The following is an 18958-nucleotide window of genomic DNA, read 5'->3' as shown; positions in this document are numbered from 1 at the left end:
GGAAAACGGTGGGGCTTTCTTTGTCAGTTGGTGAAAGGCAAATCAACACGCGCTCGAAGATTGTTTCATGTTCTTCCCCATCCTCTGAAAAAAAGTTTTCCCACTCCAGGCAGCCTATGTTGCTGCTGTTGGGAGATAAAATTGTTATTCTAACAAGTGCACACTGCAGTGGCTGAGGGGGAGAAAATAGAGAAATCAAGCACTTGCTTTAAAGTGCTTCAAATGGCAAATTGTGGTGGTTCTCAGAATAATACCGCAGCTTGAGTTCAACCAACCAAAACCTGTGCTTACTGTGAGCGTTGTAAATTAAAATGAGCAACTACCGAGCAAAAATACTTGTAGATATTAATATTATGTATATCTTACTTTAAAACTTCACACTGGTAGCAACTTGCTGAAACAAAGTGATTTTTAATGCCCGAAGTTTTGAAAAGTTTGTGCTGATCTAGCATAAATTATTGTCAGAACAATGATTTTAAACTAGCTCCTGCCATTGGTCAATGAAACAGAGTGCCTCGCCCTCAAGTAACACCATTAACTGGGTCATTGAGAATGTTTACGAGGACACAAATAATCTGACTTTAATATGATTTCGTTAATACTAGCATCTAACAGCGATTTTTGTTCAATTTAATCTGATTAAGGTCATAATCGAACTAAACAGAAATCAAATTAAGACATGTGAAGTATGCTGATTTTACTTGCATTATTGAAGTACAGTACAGACATGTAAACACTCGCAATCAAACTATTATTATGGTGTAGGATTTTTGCCACACTTTGCGACAGAATAGTCTATACCAAGGCAATTTGACACATTTCTCTGCACCTACCAGGTCAGTGAAGAACCACAGACACATGCATCATGAAATGAGTTTTTTTCCCATGTGGCATGCGGTATCAAATTTCATTTAAACAACACTCTTCCAGCAGTTCATACGCACATCCAATAACTCGTTTGTCACGGGGGGCATGCATGAAATGTTCCTGTATGAAAGTGAAAGTGACAAACTGTAGTTAAAATTGACATAAAAAATGAAACCCCATGAAACTCTGTAGAATGTGGATAGCGTGTTGACACAATGACGTTAATCGAATTTGTGCTATAACATGTAAAAGTAGATGATGAAAGAAACATTCAAAAAGCAACTCATGTAAACACCTTATTCATATTAGTGTCTTATTCAGACTAAGGCAAATAATTTGATTAAAGATGTCCATGTAAACGTAGTCATTGTTGCTTTGAGAGTCTTGTTTAACCAAACAGAGTAAAATGTGATTTAATTTTTTAACAAAAAGTACTTCTGGATATCAATACCATTTATTTCTATCTTGAGGCATCCTAGCTATGTTTCTACCTATTTTAATGCACATTTTGGAATATTGTATAAAAAAAACTGCATAATAGAATTGACAAAGTGCACACCATTTGCTCAATGGGCTATATGCACAGCTAGTGTTTTTCAGAAAATGATGAACTTCGGATGAAAGGTTTATGTGACTATTTTCAATTTGATATGGTTGCTTTTTACAGTATTGATGTTGTAATATAATTCAAATATAAACAGTTAAATAGAGCATCCATTTGGTTGTTAAAGCGTAAAAAGAGACAAAAAATAATTTAAACACAGGTGTCATCATTAGCAGCAGGCTATCGTAGAAACTCTGTTCAAAATACTGGGGTATATTTTGAACACATGGCATGGAAAAATGGAATTTATTGCAGTGCTTCTTGTTTGGTCTGATACCCACTTTATATCGTATCTTAGCCAGACAGTAATGATCGCAGTTTTTTTATTTTTTTTTAAGAAATCAGATTTTAAACGCAAACAGCACAGTGACAGACATTAAGCAAGCAGATCTCATGTAACTTTGTTAGAAATACTACAGTAAGAACTTTCACAATGATTATTTAATGTATTTTTTGTGGAAATAATTCAAGCCTTTCTGCAACGACGAGTCCCATACAATGTCGTTGCAAAATTGATGCACACACACAGCGAGTGCCTTTAACTTTACACTGTTTTGCTCGGTAAATGTGACAGCATACACATTAACATCCACTGCTGTATGGATATCTATAAATATTATATTAATGTACAAAATAAACCTGATTTAATATCCACAAACTGGGATTGATGCATCTTCTTTTATAATTGTACTGACATGCGGCTGTGGTTATAAATAACAGTGATTTTACCTTCTTTAACTTGCTTTATTACAAACATACACTGTTTTAAAAACGCATTAAACTTGTAAAACTAATTTTTGATCACATTTGATAATGATTGATGATCACAGAGTGCTGAACAGATCTTTAATCCCAGTTGCTTTGTGCACATCCTGTCTTGTTGATATGATTATACACGTTACTACAGAGACATGTTAATATGCGGCTGTCAATCAATTCGGTGGGCGGGGAAACTGCACTGACGTGGGACTCAAAATGCGAAGGAATTGGATCCTATTTTAATGTCAGGAAATTTAAAAAGGAGACTTATTGTGTTTTTTATATCACTTCAATATGACTGTGGGCACACTATACCTACACACAGTTTGGTCCAAATAGCTTACAAAAGCTAATTTTAATATAAATTTTTATTCTATTTATTTATTTTAATATTTAACATTTAAATAAAAACAGACAATCTGAAGTAAAAACTCTGCAATAAGTTGAAGTTTTCTTTAAAAACATCTGCAATTAGTCAACCAAAAAAAAAAAACAAAGTCCCTGTTATAGTCTACTCAAACAAGCAGAGCAATGTTTTGATAGGTTCACAGCATTTATGATAGGCTTTATTTTATTTTTTTGTTTGTCTCATCAGGTTAAATTGAGTAAATAAGTAGTTTAGCATAAAATAAGAAATTACATTTTTCAGCTTTAACCTTTACAGGTCATTGCTCTTTGTTAGGTGAGTGAGCAACAGCTCCTCTAGGCTACTTCAGAGTAAAAGGTCAACAGTTACATACGATGTGACAATCCAAGTGTTGGCTCTTTTTTCCCTCCTCAAGAAACACCAGGTAAGGATATTTTAGCTTCAGCTGTGTTATGTCATACGAAATGCCAGTTTGAGGAAAGTTTCCTATCAGTCATTAAGTGTAGCACTCCTTGTTTTATCCTACCATTTGGCTAAAATGTTCTTGCCTCTCAGTAATGGTCCAAGTCTTCTCTTTGTCCTTCTCTCATCCCCCGAGAGGTTCATCTTTAAACGATGAAGACTCTCTAAAGTAAGTGCTAGTTTGGTCCACCTGCTTTCACAAGCTGTAATTAGCATTAGCCTCTGGTCCTAATTAAATCGCAGATACGCTGTGTGATAACTCGACGTGAGAAAGCAGAAAGGGTTTCAGGTCTCCACAAAAGCCCGAAGCTTGACGGAATAAAGGAAGAAAGAGAGGGTCTTAATTGTTTCCTTGCTGTCGCTGGCCCATGCTATTTTTGTCCTTTTGAAAGGACAATAGTGATAATCTCCTAGCATACAATGCCACCACTAAAAGACAAAGCGGGAATAAAAACCGAGAGAGGAGACAAAAAATGCAGGCACTCAGTGAATACAGAACTCTACCGAAGTGCGGATGCGTCATTCACATTCAACATGTAAGTTTTAGTTTGGGCTAAGTGGATTTCGAATGCATCATTTATTAGTATCTTTGATTTAATTTACAGCTGTTAAAATACTTTCTTCAGTACTAGCAAATAACACTTTGTTTGCTGTGTTTCTAACTGGGAAATGATGGCCTGGTTTAATTTTGAGGTTGTTTCCCAGAGATGGGTTGCGACTGGAAGTGCATCTGCTGCATAAGTTGGCGGTTCATTCCGCTGTGGCGACCCGGGATTAATAAAGGGACTAAGCTGACAACAAAATGAATGAATGAATGAATGAATTTTGAGGTTGTGTGGACACATATAATGATGAAAGTATTGTGAATGTGTGAACAAGCTAAAAGAAAATTAGTGGTGCCAATTTTAATCTTTATTCTTTGCGTAAGAAGGGCTGCAGCCATTTGAATCTTTTTGGCCAAAGACTTCCAGTCTCATTCACTTCCATTCATTTTTCGCCTACTACTTAGTAGGTACTGCGTTTGAATTTAAACAAGCTACTCAGCCATTAGAAAAGTACTTTCTATACAGTATGAATGTGAGCAGTAGGAATAAAATTCAGATGTACTACATCTGCCATTTTGCGTCGCTTCACTCCCATTCACAAATCCTCTCGCAGGGCATCATGGGAGAGCGCAGCGTGCATGGGATGAGCACTTCAGAGTTTCACCGGAAGTAGTAAGTCATCTGGGTACTACTCGGCTCGCATACTGATTTTAGCGTACTATATTACTATATTATGTAAGTATACGATTTCGGACGCAGCCAGAGTATTTTTTAAAATCTGATTCATGTACAACCTTTAATTTAAACATTTAATTTCAGTTTGCTTTTTTGTAGCTGAACGATTAAACAAACTACCATAAAAAATAAAAATAAAAAAACTTTCCTTCTAAGATGGCATGGCAGGTCAAATTAAAGGTAACCAAGGGCCAACTTCAGTCCGTGAGCCCTAGTTTGGGCATCTCTGTTCTAAAACAGTTGCAAAATTGAGTGCACTTCTGTATTGAAGAATAAGGTCAATTAAAGGCAAATTATAGTCTGAAAGCTTTTATACAATATACAAACATACACGCAATGTTGTGTATAGTCAATATAATTATTAATTATTCTAATTAGTTATAGTAGTTATAATTATCATAATATGATATTTTAATTAGTTATAGTTACAGGTTATTTATCACAAATAAGTAATTACCAAGGAAAATAACTATTGCATTGCATTTTAAAAAGAAAATGTGATAAAAATAAATAAATAAACTGTATGTTAAATAAAATAGATCCTGAATTCAATAAATTACTATAAAACCCTCTACACTATTCTACTGTAGGAGTGGGACAGTGGGAGACATCTTTAAAATGTAATGTACACACATCTATTAAATGTTACATACCCCTACACACTCACACACAAGCCAATCATCATCAGTTATGTGCCCCACTCACTTACACCAGAGCAGGCCAACAGAGTTCGAAGAAAAGCACATCAGTGAGCTCAATTGCAAACTATACATTCATTCATTTTCTTTTCAGCTTAGTCCCTTCAATAATCAGGTGTAGCTTATTCAATTTAGCAGGGGAAACCAGAGCACCCGGAGAACCCCCACACAAGCACAGGGAGAAGATGCAAACTTCACACAGAAATGCCAACTGGCCCAGCTGGGACTTGAACCAGTGACCTTCTTACTGTGAGGCAACTGCGCTACCCACTGCACCACCCAATTCCAAACTATACTGTATAAAAATTATATAATGTCACATTTTATTGTCAGTATCGTTAACAGCGTTGTAATTGGGACACAGTAATTTATTTGCTTGTTCGTTACTGAAAAAGGTAATTTAGGCTGTTAGTAACACCATTTTTTCCAATGCTGTTTTTACAATCACTGTGTGTGTGTGTTTGTTTATTCATTAATTTTTTAGGGGGAATTTTGCTCCACATGGAACTGCACACAGATATACACAAAACAGACAGAATTCTAACTATTCAGTGCTTTACAGAGTAATCTGCAATTGTGTTTTATCCTGTCTAAGCCAGGATCGACACTTGCAGCACAAACTACTGCGATGGTACATTTGGGAGATCTTTCAACTCTGTCGTTTTATTATTACATTTAAATATCTGAAAGCCAAATGGTGCTTCAGTCAGTGTTGTGTTTGGAGAGGCTGCTGTTAATGAAATCAACAGAGACTGATAGTTATCGCATGTGTTAAAATACTGCTTTGAGGCCCCTGCTGTAATATTGTTTTGACCTTGTGTTTGGTAAGACGTTCTCAGTATGAAGGAGAGCTGGTGGAGTGTTTCCTCTAGGCATAAGTGAGTCGACTAACTAATTAGATCTTTATCTGACAGGGTCAGAGCTCAGTGAACAGAACGATGGAAATGAGACGACGTGACTAAGGGTGGGAAAGAAAGTTTAATTGTTAGAAACTGAAGCTAAAAAAGTGAAATATATTTGGTGTGTATGTTTGATTGAGAGAAAGTTGTAACAAAAAGTAGTTGTAGAATTGTTTATTTTTATTTTTATTTTTTTGTTGTTGAATTTACTTAGTTTAGGGAGAATTCTCACTATTAATAAACCATTAAGGATTACTTTTAGCTCAATAAACTCCTAATTTGCTGCTTATACATACCCAGCAAGCATTTAATTTTGCTTTTAAAAGATGTATAATTAATGTCTAATAGACGTCTAAACATAGTCGTCCTGACTAAAACCAGGGTAAATTTAAGCTGTCAGTGAAAATCTAATAGACGTTTTAGAATAGGAAGAAATTAGCCTAGTCATCAAATAAACAGAAATGAATGACTACACATGTAAAGTCTGTCTAATCTGTCTATTTGACGACTAGTCTAGTTTTGGGCTATTCTTAGATGTCTATTAGATTTTCACTGACAGCTTAACTTTAGCCTTGTTTTAGCCAAGCTGTCTACGTTTAGATGTCTATAAGAGATCTATTAAACACTAAATTGTTTGCTGGGTTGTAATTAGTTAGGGTAGAACTTAGGTTTAGGTATAAGGCAGGATAAGGGCTGTAGAATAAGATCATACAGAATATTTCACACTCACGTAAATAATACTGAGATAGATCCAAGATGTAAGTGTATTTATTATTTAACAGGTGGTCAAAATTAATAGAGCGAAAGAGTCCAAAAAACGAAAAAACAAAAGTTCACAAGACGTGGCAAAAATGTGAGCCGAAAACGTTCACAGGTCAGCTGATAACCAGGCAAACAAAATTCTAGATCACCAAGATTCCTGATGAGACAGTAAAGCTGCCGTCACACTGCACTTTTCTCCCCATAGACTTCCATTCATATGTCACACCAGAGCAAGCAGCAAGTTTCAAAGTTCGCTACGATGGAAAGTTCAAGCTTTGTGAACTCTGATCGGCAAAATCGCATCACATGATTGCGTGAGACCAATCAAAGTTCAAAACATTACCTTTCTGGACAGGAATTTAAAACATGGACCAATCACTTGCTTTTTAAATGTATACTCTTGTTTAATCCCGCCCCTTTTCGAAGCACCGCGTGACAGATTTTCGCATGCTCAAACTCTATTGTGAGTCCTGCAGTATACATGAACATCACTAACGAACTGGCATTGTTACAAAGGATAGCCGCTTAGATATAGCTGTAGTAATTAGCCACAGCTGGGCGGCTGATCAGAACAGCTGATTGGGGTAACAAACCATGTGACCACAACAACACTGACATGCCACAACAAATGCATATGGAGTAGTCAAAACATAAACACGTGACAACAACACAGCCAATAACAGAAGAGTGCACACACCTAACACCTACAGAATGTGCTTTACAGTGGTCCCTCACTATAACGTGGTTCGCCTTTCATGGCCTTACAGTTTCATGGATTTTTTTGTGCAATTTGACGTTTTTTTTTTTTTTTTTACAGCGCATTGTGTTCTGTGTCCTGATTGGTTGTAGACCAGTCAATCGATCTCCTCCATGTCTTTTTACAGTAACATAATGTGTTCAGCTTGAAAAACTAACATAAATCTTCGATTGCTAGCAGTATGAGTTTTAGGAGGATGCAAAAAGGGTGCCACACAGCAGCATTTAAACAATTTTATTTTAAATAATTTTATAGTTTAAAATTACACACACACTAAAAAGCTAAAAAGCTTTATGAACCTTTTGCTAAATGTTTGGCCCTGACAACAGGTTTTGATCAATTTCCCCAATTGCAGGTTTTTTTTTTTTTTTTTTTGTATATATTTCTCCACCATTGCCGTATATTATAAACATGAAAAAAAAAAAAAAATATATATATATATATATATATATTAGGGATGGGAAGATTAATCGATATGTATCGATACGCGGTCATGCGCGTGCACGATGCGAGTGCATCGGTTGAGCAGCAGAGGATGAATGAAATTTTGGAAGCAAATCGAGATGCATCGGTTTTTGCAAGATGCATCGGTTTTTCCAAGATACAGCTTATATTTTTAATATAGAATGTATTTTTTATTTATTAACAAGTGTTGTCAACCTGTTTTTGGCGCATAATTTAATCGACCTACATAAAGTAAGCCTAACGGATTTGCGGATGTGTACACTTACACTACAACTGTATCAGGTGTGGGGATGAAGCTAGTGGTGCGCCCTCAGAAAGCGCGAGAAGCAAAACAAACATTTTATTCCCCACTGAGTTTTAAATCTAAAGTATGGCAACATTATGGATTTAAGGATGGACGACATGACAGGACAGATGCAATTTGAAAAAGTGTGCCGCGCATCTGTAAAATACGCGGGCAGTACGACTAATCTGAAATCTCACTTGAAGGGGCGCCACGGTGTTGTTGTGAAAGCTCCATCTTCCAGTGGACCTCTATTCTGCCACCCTATGCGCGGATATAACTGAGGACGCGCCGGTGTCGCGGACCTCTATTCTTCCGCCCTATGCGCGGATATAACTGAGGACGCGCGGGTGTCGCGGACCTCTATTCTTCCGCCCTATGCGCGGATATAACTGAGGACGCGGGTGTCGCGGACCTCTATTCTGCCACCCTATGCGCAGATATAACTGAGGACAAGCGGGCGCTGATGGAGGTGTTGCGGACATAACTGAGAATGCGGGTGGTAAGGGGGGGTGTTGCGGACGCCGCCCTCTCTATACTGCCTCCCTAGGCAGCCGCCTAGGTCGCATCTATGGACGTGCCGGCCCTGTTCATCTGCAAAGATATTCAGCCTAGTGTCACGGAGAACGAAGGTTTTGAACACCTCCTTCTGTTAATTTTTATATAATTATAATAATAATAATAATAATATTAATAATAATAATGATAAAAATAATGGGTGTCACGGTGGCACAGTGGGTAGTTTGACCACCTCACAGCAAGAAGATTGCTGGTTTGTTATATTTTTATTAGCCTGTTGTTTACAGTGACAGTGATGTTTCAAAGCAGCATAACACTGCTAGTTCACAACCTTAAGTTTTGAATATTCAGTGGCAAAATATATCTTTGTAAAACTTGTTTTCATAGTTGAAAAGTTAAATCACAATTCTTGTTGTGCAATGCTCAACCTTTATGTTGAAAGAGTGCAAATATATATATTTTAATATATATTGCACTTATACATTCTGTTTATCTTGAAAATACTTAAATAATATGTGCTATATGTTCTAAAATGGCCCTCTACTGTAAACTGACACTCTGGCTCTGAGAGAAAAGCCAGTTTGTAAAAAAAAGTCTTGGTTTTGCTTGGTTAATAAATAATCAATCAAACTCATTCAATGGCACAGCATCCTCTTTCACATAATCTCATAAACTTGATTTAATTAGTTAGTGCTGAATTATCGCATTGTATCGTGATATGGTTGTAAATTGTATCGTGTTGCATCGCAATATGTCACAAATGTATCGCTAATATATCGGATCGTATTCTTTGTACCGAGATGCGTATCGGATCGGCATTATAGCTTAGATGCCCAACCCTAATATATATATATATATATATATATATATATATATATATATATATATATATATATATATATATATATATATATATACTCTTTATGCAAATATGGTTGGGAAAAGTCTCTTCATCTTGGCTTTAAATGTGACTGCCACGCCTCCAATACTGAAAGGACATGTCTGATTGGACTGAGGAAGGGTGAATAGGAGATGGGGAAATAACTTTGACAGCGCAGTTACGTTAGATTTTTCCTCAGACTTTAAGTAATAATGTTTTTTTAAAAGTGTTTTTATTACAGAAAATCACTTTGGGATTATGTTTTACGTTTTGTTTTAGTCTGAGTATTATAAGAGAGGTTTAGTTTATTTTTAATACATTGATGAAGTAATTTTCTGCATTATATTGCAAATATAAGTATTATAGTTACCCTTACTTACCAGCCTAAAATATAAGCAGGATTGTTAATTTAATTTAATTTAATTTGTGTGACAATCCTATTACAAGAACCCTGTCTTAGCCATAATGGAACTTAGGATGTGTAATTCTTGAGAGGGTAGGGGGCGCTATATATACATACACACACACACAGACATTATATATATATATATATATACTGTATATAGTCAGGATTATAAGGCCCCTGGTTTATTTTTCCCCATTTTCTGTTTAATAGAGATAAAAAAAATTCAACACATTTCTAAACATAATAGTTTTAATAACTCATCTATAGTTATTTTTTCTTTGCCATGATGACAGTAAATATTATTTTACTAGATATTTTTAAGACACTTCTATACAGTTTAAAGTAACATTTAAAGGCTTAGCTAGGTTAATTAGGTTAACAAGGCAGATTAGGGTAATCAGGCAAGTTATTGTGTAATGATGGTTTGTTCTGTAGACTATGGGAAAAAATGCCTAAAGGGGCTACTAATTTTGTTCTTAAAATGGTGTTTAAAAAATGTAAAACTACTTTTATTGTAGCTGAAATGAAACAAATAAGAATTTCTCCAGAAGTAAAAAAAATATTATTAGACATACTGTGAACATTTCCTTGCTCTGTTAAATACCATTTGTGAAGTATTTAAAAAAGACAAAAAAATAAATACAATTCAAAGGGGGCTAATAATTTAACTGTGTATATATAACCCCTGAATAACGAGAGACCAATTATAAGTACTGATAAACAGCCAATGTTTTAATAATAGGCAGTTAATAAGTCACTAGACTTGGTACTTAAACTAAAATGTTACAAAAAAAACCCTGAAATCAGGGATTCACCATATTATATTTATCCCAAATGCAGTGGGGGATATAAACATTTATGTGTTTGCAGATTGTGAAGGTGTTTGAGATATTCCACTGGGTCTAATATCTTTTGTTAGTTTAATGTGGGAACAATCATCCAGCATATTGAAGTTAAATTATGCAACCGCTGTAGGATAACTTTTACAGTTGCGTCTATTCAAACAGTGCTATGTAAAGCTTTTATTTCCCCTCGTCAGCAGGGTAATTAATACTCCCTTTTATAATTACATCTATTCGCATCCACTTTGCATAAACGTCTTCTAGTGGATTTGCATGCAGTGTACGTAGCAAACATGTTTACATGCATATATTCATAGGCGTAAAAATACACTCAGACGTGCGCAAACATTCCTATCGTGCTTTCCACGGTATTTGCATTTGAATTTAATGAGACCGATGTAAAGGATTTTTAATGCTCCTTGGTTAATGTCATTCCTACAGAGATTAAATAACCTCCCACACACGCACACACATTTGAGTCTTGAGGGACTGAAGGATTGACAGTTACGAGAGTATCCGCGTGAGTATGACACACTCTGGGGCTCAGCGGTAAATCAGCTGACGTCAGTTGAGGAATTGAATTGTCAATTTCAATCTTGAGCCCGGGCATTAGAGGAAAAGGGTTCTCTGTTTCTGTGAGGGCTTCAGGAATGAGAAGTGACTATGGTAAAATTGGATGCTTGGATTCTACACTGAGCGGCTGTGCTGTTTGGCTTGGTGTTGATTATGTGACGGTTTAATAACAATACGTGTAGTATAATTTGAATTATATTTAAACTTTTGTGTGATATTAAAATGTGAAGTATGCGTTATACATGGAGAGTGTGGAAAATTGATGAACTGGCATTAATTGGAACCCTGCTGATAATTCAGTGATTATTAGACAGATTTCTTTGAAGTTCCGAAGTTAGCCTTGGGCTTGATGTTTGTAGCTTCAAATTGCGGTTAAAGAATATACCATATTATTTCACATCTAAGGATGCTAATGTTTACAGCAGGAGGTGAATTACAGGGCATTTAAAAATGAGACTTTACCAGGTAGTTGCATCATCTCCAAGCTTGGCCAAGCTGTTTAGACTGCATTTGTTAACAGAGTAGTTTGAGGAATTTGGTCAAGTCAAGCCAAAGGCCATCCAACCAGCTTAGATATTGATGATGACATATTAATTCATAATGAAACACCCCACAAAATATATCTACAGGGTTGTTTCTCTGGTCACGTAACTCATGTGCACATACTCTGCTACTAGCTGCGTTGCAAGATGTTTTTATGCATTTTTATATCCAAGGGAACTAAAAGAGTGACATGAATGAATGGTGTTGTTTGTATAATGGTAATCCTAAATGAATCCTTAGAGGCACTGTAAAACCTTGGTGACTTGCAAAGAATAATGGCTGTTTTACATGCTAGTCCGTAATTATGCTGTCATTTATGCTTTCTTCACAACAGTTTTATAGCTTTATTCTTAGTTGGAGCAGTATGTTTTTCAGTCACCAAACATTGTCAAAACTAGCTTGCTGAGGACAACATTCTGTATTTACAAATAAAATACATGCCTTCATGTTATTTGCATGTCATGTTAAGTTCATTTAGTTGGCAATTTAAAATACAATTTATTGATTAAATTACAATAATTAACAATTTCCTACTTTTCTTCCCCAACCCCTTTTTCTTTTACGCAGTTCCAACGAGTGACTGGTTGAAAGTACTGCCCAGCAGTTCAGAGGAAGAGCAGTCAAGAAATCAATGACCATGAGTTGCAGCTGTGACAAGCCATGCTATAACCCTATAACACGAACCACGTAAAATGGGGACTATGTTTGGCATCATGGTTCCTGAAGAGCTGTAACTGCCCTCAAGACCATTTCCCCCCAGTGTCTTTGTAATCCTATTGGCTGTCCATCTCCTGTGATCATTTTTTCTCATTTTATGCCCTAACCTTTTTTTTTGTTTCCCTCCTTGATCAAAACAAATCCAGTTTTTTGCTCCAAAAATGGCCTGCGGGATCAGCTTACCTTGTACTGTTCCAACCTCCTTTCTCATCCTCTCTCTCCCTATTTTTCTCCTCTTCCATGCACCTTCTTTCGTGAGGGGTGACTGCTGGCTAATTGAAGGGGACAAAGGCTACGTGTGGCTGGCAATCTGCAGTCAAAACCAGCCTCCATATGAGACAATCCCACAGCACATTAACAACACCGTCCATGACTTACGGCTGAATGAGAACAAGCTCAAGGCAATTTTCTTCAGCTCCCTCAGCCGATTCACCAACCTTACCGACCTCAACCTCACCAAGAATGAAATCTCCTACATTGAGGACGGTGCCTTTGCAGGACAGGCCAATCTACAGGTCTTGCAGCTGGGATATAACAAGCTTACCAATCTCACAGAAGGGATGTTGCGAGGGTTGGGACGAATGCAGTGCCTATATCTGCAGCATAACCTCATAGAGGTAATTGCAACCAATGCCTTCTGGGAGTGCCCAAGCCTTAGCAGTCTCGATCTTTCCTCCAACAAATTAGCAAAGCTGGATGCATCCACCTTTACTGTGTTAGGTGGCCGGCTAATAGTATGCGAACTAGCTGGAAATCCTTTCCACTGTGGCTGTGACTTGTACACCTTTCTTATTTGGCTAGAGGCATTTGACAATGTCACTCACACATACGACAGGCTCCTATGTGAGACCCCAAAGGAACTTTTTGGTTACCCTCTTGTGAGCCCTAGAGGTAATCATGGAAGAAATGCTCGTTCCATTCTGTCATCTATGTGTAAAGACGGTGTGATTGTTGGTGGTATAACTGCCCTGCCTCCAGACTTAGATTCTTCAGGGATGGAGATAGATTTTTATGATCAGATGGGGCCACATATGCAGCCCACAGCTTCATCTACTACAGACCCAACTTATAGTCCAAACATTAGGTTGCAAACTGTCTCCTTCTCAACAGCATCACTCTTGGTTCAGATACCCAAGCCCTACAGTAAGATGTACATTTTAGTGCAGTACAACCACACCTATGTGTCTGATGTCATAAACCTAAAGAACAAGAAACAGACTGTCACATTAAATGACCTAAAGCCCCATACTAATTACACCTTTTGTGTGGCCTCCATTCGCAATTCCCAGCGGTACAATCACACTTGTCTGAATTTTGCAACACGGGCTCCAGGGCCTGATGACTTGCGTGCAGGTCGTTCTACCACCACTCATTACATTATGACCATTCTAGGCTGCCTGTTTGGGATGGTCATTGTGTTGGGCTTGGTGTATTACTGCTTGCGTAGGCGTAGAATGCAGGAGGAGAAGGAAAAATCAATTAGTGTTAAGAAAACCATTTTAGAGATGCGGTATGGGCCAGAGGCAGCTGCTGCAGCAGCCAAAGATCCTTCAGCCTTGCAGAAACTACATGACCAGTCCCATCATCAACATCACCACAGCAAGTTATCCCAATCGGCATCCTCCAGCTTGGGCATCCTTCATGGTTCTGCAAACACCACCTCTTCTCGACTCTCCTCCTTGCCACAAGTGGAGAAGATGGCTACCGCTTTCTCAGAAGCCATGGCTACGAGTAAGGGCAACTACATGGATGTACGAACTGCAGGACGAGAAGAGCAAATGAGAGATGGAGTTGTATCTGGGTCAGGGGATGAAATAAGTAGAGATGAAAATGGGATTAATGGAGGAGATGACTCTGATGACGATGATGGCCGAGATTCAACATCTGAGATCTCTACCATTGCCAAGGAGGTGGACAAGGTAAATCAGATTATCAATAACTGCATTGATGCACTCAAACTAGATTCTGTAGCGGTTGTGGCAGCAGCTGCTGCCACTGCAACTACAGCAGATAGCACTGCCTCTCCCCCACCTCCTAATGTCCCTTCATCAGTCAGGGGGCTTATTCCACTTTCCCCTACCATCACAGAGACATGCCAGATCATGTCATCCCCAAAAATCCGTCCTCCACCTACTGTTCCTCTTGTTTTGCCCCTTTCTGAGCGACCTGGCATTAGTGGAGGGGGCTTTCTTTCCCCTCCATACAGGGACCCACCCCCAGCTACAGCATCACGGCCCTTGCAAAGACAACTTAGTGCAGATGCCGCAGTTGTCCCCATCAACCCTGTTAAAAACCGCTGCAGCGTTTCATCTGGTGGCTCTGTCAAAAGTGCTCGGGTTTTTAGCCTGGATGTTCCCGACCCTCGAAGCCCTGAACAATGCAAGAGCAAGTACCCTGAGAAAGGCAGCCCTGTTCGGTGCGGGGAGCCATTAGAGAGGTTGCCCTTAATAGGGGTTCAGGGAGTCAGTAATGGCAGAGGAGATGGTGGCAGCGGGGGTGGAAGGGGAGCCGGTGGTGGCAGTGGTGGTTCGGGTGGGTGTGGTGTTGTGGTTGGTGGTGGGAGCAGCACAGCTCAGCAGCACCACTTGGAGGTGCACCCAGACTACCACTGCTCAGAGCACCGACACTCCTTCCCCGCTCTCTACTATGAGGGTGCCACTGACTCCCCTGCCCAGAAAGTCTCCTTTTTAAAGCCTCTCACTCGCACCAAGAAGGACACTGCCTACTCTCAGCTTTCTCCCCGCCACCACAATTACTCAGGCTACTCTTCCAGCCCTGAGTACTCCTCCGAGAGCACTCTTAAAATATGGGAGCGCTTCCGACCCTACAAAAAAAGCCCCCGTGAGGAGGCATACATAGCCGCTGGTCATGCTCTTCGAAAGAAAGTGCAGTTTGCAAAGGATGAGGATCTCCATGACATTCTGGACTACTGGAAAGGGGTGTCAGCACAGCAGAAACTGTGATGCTTGTGAGAACCACAACAAAGTGAGGAGAAATTGTTGAGAAAAGGACTGATGGCTTTTGAGACAGCTCGGCAGACTCCATCAGCAGGTGCTTTGGTCCCCACAGGCCACCACAGAGACAAGTGTTCTGAAAGGGACAGAATTAAGCAGGTGTTCCAAACTCATTAAGGCATAGGTGTAAGGCAAGCAACCATAAATGCGCAGGAAGTGTGGCACTTAAAAAGGCATCCAGTTTCAGTTGAAAATATTTACCTTGTGTACCACCTGTGCACTTTTGCACTGTAGTTTGGTAAATTAATAGTTTTAAAAAATGAGGATTTAGTGGTATTAATTTAACAAATGTATGAATATAGTCTGAAGACAAGGTGATACCTAATGCTTTGTCAGGATGATTGTTTTATACTGATAACTAGTAAGGACAGAAGACTTATCTTGATTGAATCCACAGATCAAAACATGGTTACCCTGTTAACACCCATCACAAATTTCTACTAATGCAAAGCATATTCCCTGTTTGGAGACACCCACACAAATTTTACACAGCATGTGTGGGACACAGTTATCAAGCCAGAGGCAGCCAGTTGGACATGCTTTATATTCAAGCAGTGTGGCAATTCGATAATACACAGAATGTTAATTTCTTTTTGCATTAATTTGTGGCAGAGCCAGCCTCAATGATATTTTCCTTTTCATTTGTAATCTTTAGACATTTTTTATACAAAGAAGGGGGAAAGTACAGTTCTATGGGGTTGAGGATTGGAAACTATAGACTAGATCTAAGAAAAAAAAAAAAGATTTAAAATGGCAGCTAGAGATAAACCCCAGTTGTAATAGTCTGAAATAGCTAAGGTTTACAGTGGTGTGTTAAATGTGTTGGTGTATTACACAAAGGGTTTTGCCTTGTTTAGCCAAAATGCCAAAGCTAGTCTACAAGCTACACTCAACAAAACGGTAAACCTAATCCAAAAGGTACAATTTTAGAAAATGCTGAACTATTAACTTCATTATAACAATCTTACTTGTGTGTGAGTACGGCTTTTCAATGACCACAGAAAACCTTGTACAAGTTTCAAATTTCAATCATACATTGTATTTGTTTAACCTGGTCAGTTCTGCTTTCATTGAATATCGTTTTAGCATATCTTTCCCCACTGTTCTGATCTTCTGTTTCTGTTTATAACCCACTTTTGCTGACCTGAAGTCAGCAGTGGTCAAGTTAGGGAAGGTATGAAACAAATTCAATTATTTCTCACATCTGATTTTTAAGAACTTGTTATTGTCCTTGCATGGTATAATAGGGAAAATTAATTAGTCATTTTGCAGCAGAGGAGTCAAGGGGTCACATAGGTGCTTATATTATTAACACTGCCAGATTGGAGATGTGATTGAAATTAATCTCGCCCTTTCCGGTCAGGTCATCACCCAGAATGCATCCCTGGAGTTTTGCTGATTCGCCAAATGGCAATGAAAGGCAAGCTGAAGCTCTTTGTATTTAAGAGCAATTTATTGGATTAAGATATACAGCTCAGGCTCCTCAAATGAGCTTCTGGGCTTTGCGATTTCAGGTGTTTTAATGACATTTGTTGTTTACTAATGAATGTAGATCTCAAGAGCTTACGTTTGACACGCAGTGGATTCTCCTGAGTGCAAGCGTCATTAGAATTCCGCCAGTACATGAAAATTGATTTTCATTTTACAATTGCATTTGGCATACATCAATAGTATGTCACATCATCCGTCAAGATTCTTAATCAATACCCTGTAATTGAGAATTGACACTGTCAGTTCAAAATACACAGAGCCAATTTACTAAAACCTCACAAAGGGAAATCCTACCTGCGGTCAACCGTAGTCTAAAGAGATCTAAAGACAGCATTCACATTTAGAAACTGGTTACCCTCTTAAAGGATCACTCCACATTTTTGGAAATGGGGTCATTTTACAAGTCCCCTCGAATTAAAGTTTTACTTTTTTTAATTTTGAATCCATTCAGCTGATCTACAGGTCTGGCAAGAGGACTTTTAGCTTATATCATTGAATAGGATAAGACCATTATGGCACGTTTCCACTGAGTGGTGCGGTATGGGTCACCTTTATCAGGCTTGCGTTTCCGCTGCCAAAAGGATACCAATGGTCTTTAATATTGACAAGCACATGTAACCTCTTGTTAGAAAGTATTTCTGTCATTCAGAGTTCATAATAGTCCAACAAGTGATGATAATAGTTAAACAGGGCAGTTTGTTTTAGTTTTAGATTCCTGAAAGAATCATTTGCTCTGTTTTTTTCCGGCTTCTCCTTTGTTTTTGTTTTTTTGCGCATCTCTCTCGTTTGACCGTTTCTGAAAGGATCGGATATGAGAAGCCACACTTCAATAATCACGAGCACATTAATATAATCAGCTTAAGTGTTTTTTTTTTTTTTTTATCTCAAATATATAACGAAAAAACGAAAACTAAAATGTAAAATAATTGTTGTTAACTGAAATAAAAATAAAAACGAAAGTTTTTTCAAAAACTAGAACTTACTGAAACTGTACTATGTACATACAAAACTAACTGAAGCCAACTAAAATTATAGCAAAAACCTCCTTCGTTTTCATATTTGTAAATGCATTTAATACATAATCTTACTGTAAGCCTTTCAGAAGTAAATATAATCCGCGCGCAGGTGTTTGTGTTTGACCCTTTCGCACCTCTGAGTCTCCTGCTGCCATTGGCCAGATCGAGCCGGTTCTCCTCGAGACATCCTCGCTGTTGCTCCCGCGACAAAAACAACGCGTGGACATGACAGCAGCATGGTGACAGCATTAAATACAGAGACTTAAAACTGTTACTTTAACAGATTTGTGCCTAATAATGGGTTTTATTTCTGTATCGCGAACGAATCTTTTTAACCGATCTTCTAAGTGAACCTGTTGAACTAGTTCACCAAATCGAACTGAATCATTTAAAACAATTCACTTCTCCAGTAAGCACTTATCCACCCACTTCTTACTTTATAACAAGCCTAATACCCCTCTAACTCATAATAATTCAATAAATACTCTCATTCAGTTATTAGAAAAGTAATGTTACATTGAGAAGCGATGAACCAATAGTACTGCGCATGCGCGATTCAGTAAACCAAACACAAACAGTACAGCCCGCTGTGTTTCTGAACTGATCTTGTAACAACTGCAGCGCGGGTAAACCGAGGGCTTAAATGAGAGGATCTGGTGAAAAACGTAAGTTTATTTCATTACAGACAATTGTAATGGAGTTTAAATAAGTGAAGCATGATTCAGTTGGGTTTACTGTTAGTAAAACCTTACTG

General features: G+C 38.2%; 1 protein-coding gene across 2 annotated transcripts in view; it reads left to right on the top strand.

Annotated features, from left to right (window-relative positions):
* elfn2a (extracellular leucine-rich repeat and fibronectin type III domain containing 2a) overlaps nucleotides 1-18270 on the top strand; it is a 246919-nt gene extending 228649 nt beyond the window's left edge. Inside the window, exon 4 of one of the 2 annotated variants that reach the window (XM_073936262.1) lies at nucleotides 12534-18270. In XM_073936262.1, coding sequence (XP_073792363.1) covers nucleotides 12845-15646 — 2802 coding nt within the window. In that variant the 5' untranslated portion in view covers nucleotides 12534-12844 and the 3' untranslated portion in view covers nucleotides 15647-18270. The remainder of the gene's footprint in view (nucleotides 1-12533) is intronic. The other variant, NM_001365944.1, reaches the window with a different exon arrangement.
* Nucleotides 18271-18958: the final 688 nt, after the last annotated feature.

The sequence above is a fragment of the Danio rerio genome, chromosome 22 (genome assembly GCF_049306965.1).
Source record: "Danio rerio strain Tuebingen ecotype United States chromosome 22, GRCz12tu, whole genome shotgun sequence".
NCBI classification, from domain to species: Eukaryota; Metazoa; Chordata; class Actinopteri; order Cypriniformes; family Danionidae; genus Danio; species Danio rerio.
Note: the sequence above shows the minus strand (reverse complement) of the source record. Positions and strands in the feature narration are given on the sequence as shown.